Here is a 9,549-nt window from a genome sequence, read left to right as displayed (position 1 = left end):
TAAAGCCCGTAATAAAAACAAAACAAGTCTTTTATTAATATCAATGAAATCAAAACAGATTACATAAAAGTTATTCCTAAATCCTCATACATGATTGGACTTAGGACATATTCCTTTCACTTTGAAGTCTGCACCAAAGAACTGTGGTTCGTTATCCGAGATCAGGACCATTGGAATCTCGAATCTCATTACAATTGAATCCACGAATTTGATGTAGTCTTGATGGTTGATGGTCCTCATGGCCTTGGCCTCTGCCCAGTTAGTCATATAATCAATCGCCACCAACACATAACACAAATCCCCCTTCGCCCGGGGGAAGGACCCATGATGTCAATTCCCCAAACTGCGAACGGGATCGGGGACAGGACTGATCCGGGGAGGCTTGGACTTTGCTTTGGCACATTGCTGAACTTTTGGCATTTGATGCACTTCTTCACATAGGCAACCGCATCGGCGTGGATAGTGGGCCAATAATAGCCTTGTCTGATGACTTTATAGGCTAGTGCTTTAGCGGCTAAGTGATCCCCGCAGATTCCTTCATGCACCTCTCGCAGCCAATAATCCGCCTCCTCCGGATCAACACATATTAGAGTCAGCGCAGAGAAGGTTCGCCTATAAAGCTGATTATTCTCCAGAAAGAACCGGGAAGCCTTATACTTGAGGTAGCGTGCCTTATTCTGATCTTCTGGTAGGGTCCAGTCTCTTAGATAATCTATGTAAGGAGTCATCCAGTTGTTCGGGCTGCTGACGCATAAGACGTCGGGCCGGTCGGTGCTGGGCGCCCCGAGCTCCTCGAAGTAAACTGAACTGCTTAAATCCGAAGTATTCTGGATGAGCTTGGACAGCTCATCTACCTTGGCATTTTCTTCTCTGTTTATTTGTACGATGGTTGAGTCCGGGATGGTTTCCAAGATAGCCCGCACCACTGCCTGATACTGAGCCAGCTTGGGATCTTTCATAATATATTCACCGTTGGTCTGTCTTACCATAATTTGAGAATCGCTATAGATGATTAAACGCCTTACCCCAAGGGATTTGGCTAGCCTGAGTCCGGAGAGGAGAGCTTCATATTCAGCTTGGTTGTTCGTTACTTTGAAAGTGAAGGTTATGGCTTGCTGGATTGTGAATCCGTCCGGGCTGGAAAGGATCAGGCTAGCCCCGGACCTCTCGGCTGTTGCCGAGCCATCAACATACAATGTCCAAGAAATTTCGTTGCTAATCTCCTTTTCTTCTCCGGATTGAATTGCAGGTGTCTCTGGGACTTCGGGGAAGGTGCATTCCATGACAAATTCGGCCAACGCCTAGGCTTTTATAGTCGTCCTTGGAACGAATTTGATGTTGAATTAGCTCAATTCAATTGCCCAATTGACCAATCTCCCGGAGGCATATGGCTTGTGAATGATTTTTCGAAGTGGTTGATTAGTAATCATCTTGATTTCCCGGCCTTGGAAATATTGCCTTAGCTTCCTGCTCGAGTGCACCAGAGCCAGGGCGAATTTCTCCAAGTTTGGGTACCGAGTTTCAGCGTCCTTCAGGATTTGACTCACATAGTATACCGGGCTTTGTGAACCATTTTCTTCCCGGATGAGTGCAGTGGATACCGCTCTTTCTTCGGCTGCAATATAAAGATACAGAGGCTCTCCGAGCTTGGCTTTTGAAAGGATAGGCGGATTCATCAGGTGTTGTTTGACTTCTTCAAACGTTGTTTGGCATTTCGGAGTCCAATCAACTAGCTTTTTGTTCCGAGCTCCTTTCAACAGCTCAAAGAAAGGCGAGCACCTTTCCGCCAATTTTGAAATAAATTTGCGAAGGGCTGCCAAGCATCCTGCGAGCTTCTGAATATCCTTTTGAGTTTGGGGAACTGTTATTTCCATTATAGCTTTGATTTTCTCTGGGTTGGCCTATATTCCCCGTTCACTAACCAGAAAACCAAGAAACTTCCCGGAGGGGACCCCGAAAGCACACTTTTCTGGGTTTAGTTTCATGTTATACTTCCTCAAACTGTCGAAGCATTCCTTGAGATCTTTGATGTGGTCGGGGATCGTGACTGACTTGGAGATCATATCATCGACATAAGATTCCATGTTCCTGCCCAATTGACTTTTGAAGAAGGTGTTCATCATTTTCTGATACATTGCCCCGGCGTTGATTAATCCAAATGGCATCATAACAAAAGCATAGACAACCCGGTGTGTAATGAATGTTGTCTTTGCGATGTCTGCCGGATTCATCTTGACTTGGTTATATCCTGAAAAAGCATCCATGAAACTGAGCATAACATGACCCGAGGTTGCATCTATCAGCTGGTCAATGTTGGGTAGGGGGTAGGAATCCTTAGGGCATGCCGAATTGAGACTCGTGTAATCAACGCACATTCGCCACTTTCCATTGGGTTTCTTGACTAGCACAACATTTGCTAGCCAATCCGGATTAATTTCATATATGATGTCTGCCTTCAACAACTTTTTGACCTCTTGATCGATTGCCTGTTGTCTTTCCGGGGCAAAGTTTCTTCATTTTTGTATGATTGGTCTTTGCCTTGGATCTACATCCAGACTGTGCATCGCCACCAATTCATCAATCCCCGGCATGTCTTCCAGGGTCCAGGCGAATACATCAACATATTCCTTCAATAGGTCAATGAGTTCTTTCTGGAATGCGGTTTCCAAGCCTCTACCGACTTTAAGCTTCCGGGTGGGGTTCCCGGGCTCCAGCTCTACTTCAATTGTTTGCTGGGCAGGCTCGACCTTTGTCTTCTCCTTGCTTTCCATGAATTTCTGAATCCGGGAATCCACGTTGGTTGTGCTGTACCCGGAGTCCTCGATCATATTCACATCAATTCTGGCCCTTTTACTGAGGTGCTCGTGATGCTTTTTTCTGCTTTGTTCCTTGGGGTCATTAACCTTTTTCTGTTCTCAGGTTCTGTTTCTGCCATGACCAATGCTTGGCCATAACACTTCTCTGCCATTTCTCTATCTCCTCTTAGTTCCTCAGTACCTCCCGGTGTCGGGAATTTGAGCTTCAAGTGAATTATCGAGGGGATTGCTCTGAGCTTGGTTATTGTAGGTCTTCCAAGGATTATGTTGTATGATGAGGTCACGCTTATCACCTAGAACTTCATTACGTGAGTGACCTGCTGGGGTGCAGTCCCAAAGGTAATCGGTAAATAGATGACACCCCGGATTGGAATCATTGTGTTTCCAAATCCGTACAAGGGATCTTCAAGACAGGGGTCCATCCGGAGGTGTCCGAGCTTTATCCTATTAAGTGTGTGCTCGACTATAATATTAGCAGAGGAACCATTGTCAACTAAAATTCTTTTTACCTCATTATTCGTGACATCGAGGGTGACCACCAAGGCCAAGTTGTGATCCGAATTGAGTCCCTCATAATCAGAGTAAGAGAAGTAGATTGGTTCATCATCCAAAGGTTGGATCATCATCACATCATTATCTAGGTCCGGGCTCCGGGGCGGAGAAGCCGTTCCTCCAAAGACAATATTTACCACATTTTTACCGCTTCTCGGGGCCCTATCTTTGTCATTTGACCTTCTTTGAAGATATTGGTTCATGTTCCCCTTTTTGATCTGATCTTCTATGAACATTTTGAGAGAAAAGTAGTTCTTCGTGGTATGGCCATGATCTTCATGATAGCCACAATGTTGGTCCTGGACCCTGTTCTCGGGAGGTGCAAGTAAAGGTTTCGGCGGATAATAGAATGGCTTACCTTTAACTTCGCGCAAAATGTCGGCCTGGGGCCTATTTAGGGGCATCCACTCTGGTTCCGGCTTGGGTTCTCTCTTATCCTTGGGCTTTTTCTCATTCCTCCTTTGTTCGGCGTATCCCTTTCGGGATGACGAGCGACGCTCCGGGGACTCGTCATCATCATGTATTCTCCGGTTCATTTTCATCGACTTGAGAAAATCATTTTCCTTTATGAACTTTGATGCCATAGCATAGGCAGATGTTAGGCTCTAGGGTTCTCTGTGAATCAAATCTTTGACAGATCCTTCGCAGGATATTAGATGCAAGTTTCTCTGAAAGATGTTTACTGCTTCCTTTTCTTCTAAGTTGGAGAGTTGATTGACCGCTTCTTGGAATCTCTTGATGAATTCGGGGAGGGACTCCTTGTTTCTTTGTTAGATTGTCTCGAAATGGCACATTTGCAGCTCGTTCATCCGGTTAGCCCTGAACCTTTTTAAAAATATCTCCCGGAAGTCTTTCCGGGAATCAACACTCCGGGATGGAATCCGGCTGAACCATTTCTGCGCTCCCCCTTTGAGTATTGATGCAAAGAAGCGACATCTGGCGAGGTTGTTGTAATCATAAATATTGGAGATTTGTTCGAAGTAGTTCCGATGCTCTTCGGGGACCGCTAATCCATCAAAGGAGTCGAAATTGAAGTGTTTGAGCCCTGATTCTCTGGGGGTAGATTCCAACTTTTTGGTGAACGGGGTGGCCGCCGCACCCACTTCCATATTGCCTTCTACCTTTCTCTTGAGTTCCCGAAGGACCCGGGCCATTTGTTCTTGCTTGGACTACTTCTCGGGCTCCGAATCCGAAGAAACATGAATTCGGTACGCCTTCCTTTTTAGCTTCGCCTCTTCCTCCCGGATTCGCTTTTCAATAATTTCTTTGGCTTTTGCTTCTTCTTTCTTCCGGATTCTCTCCCGAACGGCAGCTTTTTTGATTTCATCCCGGGTATCCTCTGAGGGCTTCTTCAAGTTCTTTGCAATTCGCTCAAAGACGGATCCCCGGGATTCTCCGGACCACTCTTCCTGATCCCCTGGGCGGGTCTTTGGTTCGGCATTATGCTTTTCCTTCCACAGGTCCATCGCAGCTCGTATCTGATTCGGGGTCATGTCCCCCCAGGGGTTGGCTGAAGTTCCAGCATGCTTATGGGCAGCTCTCTTGATGACTAGTCTCTGATCCCCTGGTTGGAGATTTTGAGAGGGAGTCTGGGTTATAAGGATCCCTTCATCCACATCTTCCATCTCTCCGTCCCTGGGTTGGGGTGGAGGTGGAAGGAAAGAAGCAGAAACAGCCGCCCTGCTCTTTCTCGTCGTCATGGTTGTTCAATAATACCACAAATTTATAATAATCTAACTCATAATTTCAAGTACTAAAATAGATAAATTAGATCCAAGATACGCTGTAATCAAGCTCCGGGATTATTACAATGTTAACAAGATCTATTAACAACACTTGAAAGGAAACGATCTCAGGAAAAAATAGATCTGGGAGACTGGGAGTGGAGTTCTTACTGAGGAGTGGTATTCTGAGTTTCTAGGTGGGATAGGAGTGGCAGATATGACCACCACTGGACGGAGGTTCGATCCCTCCTTCTAGCGCCAATGATAATCCCAAATCACCTCGGGGTCCTCTTCTTGTTGGGCCCGGATTCTCACTCCGATTGGACAGGAATAATGGCGGCGTGCGGTGTAGCTGTAGGGTGGGCACCTACAAAACAGAACCGGAGGGGGTGGCGTCCCCGCGGCACCTCCGCCGTGAGAATGAGAGAGGGTTTTTATGGAGAAAGGGGCAAAATAGGAATTATACGAGATTATTGTGGTGTGTGTACATGTGTGTATATATGTGTATATGTGTGTATATGTGAGAGAGAGTGTAACCTCCACCCTTCTTTTTGTTCTGCCTTTTATAGGCCTTCTACTAGGGTTTAGGGGTTTGTACCTTTCAATCTGGACCGTAGGTGTGTCTTTTGGACTGTAGGATGCGTGGACGCTCAGGATGGACCGGTGTACTATGGAATCTGGACCGTAGGAATGTTATGGATCCGGGGTACCTGGACGGTGGTGATGTTGCCACGCATCCTGGGCTCTCCAGGGTTAAAGCTGAGTGCTCCCTGGGCTTTTCTCACTGGGCCCCGGACTTCTGTTATTGGGCCTGTACTAATATAGGCTATCAAACATCTCAAAGGTATTCTCTCTCTAATCTGTCTGTATCTTTCTCTCTCTATGTTTCTCTCTCTCCTATATATGTATATATCCCCTCTATATCTCTCTCTCTTTCTTCTTTGTTTCTTGTTTGTGTATGGATGTGTTTATATATATATATATATATATATATGTATTTTTCTGTCTATCAAATCACTTGTTTTCTTGTTACAATTGGCGATGCTACTTTGTTATCTTGTCATCTGCAGAACCATTGATGGCTGTCAATTAAATTAGAGATTAGTTGTAACGTTTGTGAATGGATTTTAGATGAGTAGGAAAATACCTTTAACTCCAAAAATTTCTTATTTTCGACATTTGACAACCTGGTACAATATTCCGTTAAAATAAAATTTAGTCTGAATTTCTGAGTTGTGTGACATAATACTATGGAAGATTTGCTGTTAGATTGTTTTACTAATTTTTTCTTGCATCAGGCATAATTCTGCTTAATACAGGTAACTGTAGCCTAACCGTGTCCTGTCTGGAGTTCTGATACTCCGACTAGTTTGGGTTTGAGCTGGACTAGTAATCAGCTTGTGAGCTATTCTAGTTCTTAAATACTACTTGCGAAGTACCATGGCAAAAGTACTAATTTTAACTTTCCAGAAGTAGCACGGAGAAGCAATAGAGCAATCTTAAAATCTCTTGTACATAAACACCGTATATGTGAAGCAGGGCTTTTTAAATCATAACAATTAGCAGTCAATGTATAGTATGTTATTATCATCTAGATGATCTAAAGGTATTCATAATGTACCTTTAACTTCTGGGTATGGACAAAGTGTTTGATGTTAAAATAGGTGTGGAAAATCAAATCTCCTGGATCGGAGAAGTAGTGGGGGAAATGCTTGACATTGGTAGAAATACAATGTAACTTGGCAGGGATATAGTCAGTATTTTTTATGTTTAAACTATGCTGTGTAAATCTGTGTATGAACGGAATTGTACACGCTTTTGGTGGAGTAATCTCCATTTTTATTGTAAACATGAAGAATTAAGGGTAACAATTATCTGCAAATAATCTGCAACTAATCCAGTAGAGACGAGAGAGAGTATTTGTATTAGCATGTGCTATATGTTTATTCTACCCGTCTACATAATAGCATCTACAATAAAATAGGGTTGTGAATTGATTTGATTTTAAAATAGGTTTGTGAATTGATTTGCTCTTGCTCTCATCTTACGTTGATAGAGATTATAAGAATACAGTTGGTTTGAATTATAATAATTACATCGATATATAGTTTTCAGTTTATATTATTTGCATTGTTAGTTCTCTGTTCTTTCTTGATTTTTAATTTTGTCAGTTTAATTTAAAATAATGCTTGGAGTGTGAAAATACAGTTGGTTTAAATTATGCTAATCACGTTGATATAGTTTTGAGTTCATATTACTTGCATTGTTAATTTTCTGTTCCGTTCTCGACTTTCAATTTTTTTCTTTTAAAACAATTATAACGACTGAGAAATTTCACTTGTATTATATTATAATAAAGATAAATTATGTGTATTATTATGTTAATTGTGTTGAGTCATTAAACCCTAAGCGTTATGTGTTATGTGTTGTCTACTTTGATCTGAACGTGTTTTGGATATTTATTGAGTGTTTTATCGCAAGTTATATATTTTATATCAAAACCCGTACAGCTCAAACAGTGTTTTAAAAGCCCGTATTTCAAACCAAATCATTGGCTGTATTTTGCCAAAAACAACCTATACCATATCGCTATTCTGAATCCCTAGATATTTTACAAATTTACCTTTTTCGCGAAAAACGACTTTTCTGGACCCCTTCGGGTACCAAAAACCCCACAAAAATCACATTTTTATTTTTATATGATCATGGAATTATCATACCTTATTTTTCTTTGCATTTTTGTAATATTCACAATTTTTGGGAATTTTTAGCATTTATTTTGTATTTATTGGATATTTAAAAATTTATTATTAATACCCAAAAATTATAAAAATTGGGGCCAAATATTTTTATTATATGTGTAATTAGACCCTTAATTTTATTTAGGGGTATTATTTTCATAAATATAAATACCTGATTTGTTATTAATTATTCAGTTAATTATAATTAAAAATCAGAAAATTAAGAAATTAATTGTGGGGGTGAAGAACAACCAGGGAATTCAACTGCAGATTTGAGAGTGATTCTGTTATCCAAATCGATCATGTGAGTAACCAAAACAAAGCTCTTGATCTCTACTTTCTATTCATACCATCAATTTCATGTTTTCATGTTTAGATTTTCAATTCGTATTTTAGGGTTCTTGGACTGAAATTGGGGGTTTTTTATTATGGGGTTCTGGGTTGATTTTGATGCTTGGTATAGTTTCATATACTTGTTTACAACTGATTTGTGCTATTTAATTTATCGGAGTTATGTTCTAGGTAGTAGTTCTTAATTTCAAGTTTATACAATTTTATTTTAGTTCATTTTTGATTTTGTATGAATCTGTGATTGTTGTGAATACGGGGGTTTGATTGTGGAACTAATAAGCTTTATTTTGATATATTATTTGTAATTTTTGGTGTACGAAATCGTTGGTTTGATTTTTGGCCGGAAGTTTTGTGTTTTTGATCGGAGAATTGGTTCTAGGGATTATTAGGCTGTGATGTTAGTATAGTTATGTTTCTTGTGAGATTCTGAGCGAAAACCATGTTAAAATCGATTCGAACGATGCCTGGATTGAGTTCGCCGGACCTGGGTTCAAGCTCGTCAGCGGCGAGGGCGGCGTTGGCCGGAGACAATGCGGAAGGGACGATTGAAGCAACTGAAGCTGGGGTCGTGTTTCTGCAGTCTTGGGGAAGAAGAACCCAGTGGATTTCGATCGAAATTGTTGCGGTTTGGTAGCGTATTCTGCTCTCCGGAAAATTCCTGTCACGCCGGAGTCTGGCAGCCGGCCGGTGTGTTCCTGGACGACCCGGAGTCGACCCGGTTTCGACCCGGTTTTGATCCAAAAACACTAAACCTGAATTCCTGTTTTGTGTTTCTGAAATATTAATTATTTATTTATGTTATGTAAAATCAAAATTAGTTTTATTAATTCTATAAATCAATTAAAAATCAGTTTTAAATTCTGAAAATTATTATTAATAATTTCTGAATTATTTCATTAATTTAGAAATTCGAATTTAATTATTTAATTATTTATCTAATTATTTATTAGTTATCTAATTAGTTAATAATTAGGTAATTAATTAATAATTAGATAATTAATTAATAAATAAGGATTAAAAATAATCAAATAATACGAATAATAATTCGATAATTAGTTAAAATATTACGAGTAACTCGTACTTATTCGAATAGTGATTCGTTAAGTTAGAATTATTAATCGAGCTATATTTATTCGAAGAGTGTTGTAATAATTATTCGTATTGAATAATTAAATACCGATAGTTAATTAATTAATTAATCGTATAAGTAATAATAATAATGATTCGATAGATATGCAAGGATCGCGAGTAGCTCGTATTTATACGAGTAATTGATCTTGAGTTAGATTATGATTCGAGTAATAATTATTGATTCGATAAATAATGTATCAGTTAATTGTATCGATTGATTATTTGTAAATAATC

General features: G+C 40.4%; 1 protein-coding gene across 1 annotated transcript; it reads right to left on the bottom strand.

Moving 5' to 3' along the window:
- Positions 1 to 3,109: 3,109 nt before the first annotated feature.
- Positions 3,110 to 3,952, bottom strand: LOC141718773 (uncharacterized). Its single transcript, XM_074521157.1, has one exon. It carries the CDS (start codon positions 3,950 to 3,952, stop codon positions 3,110 to 3,112), a length of 843 nt encoding a protein of 280 aa, XP_074377258.1.
- Positions 3,953 to 9,549: the final 5,597 nt, after the last annotated feature.

This window comes from Apium graveolens, chromosome 4 (assembly GCF_009905375.1).
Source record: "Apium graveolens cultivar Ventura chromosome 4, ASM990537v1, whole genome shotgun sequence".
NCBI lineage: Eukaryota > Viridiplantae > Streptophyta > Magnoliopsida > Apiales > Apiaceae > Apium > Apium graveolens.
Note: the sequence above shows the minus strand (reverse complement) of the source record. Positions and strands in the feature narration are given on the sequence as shown.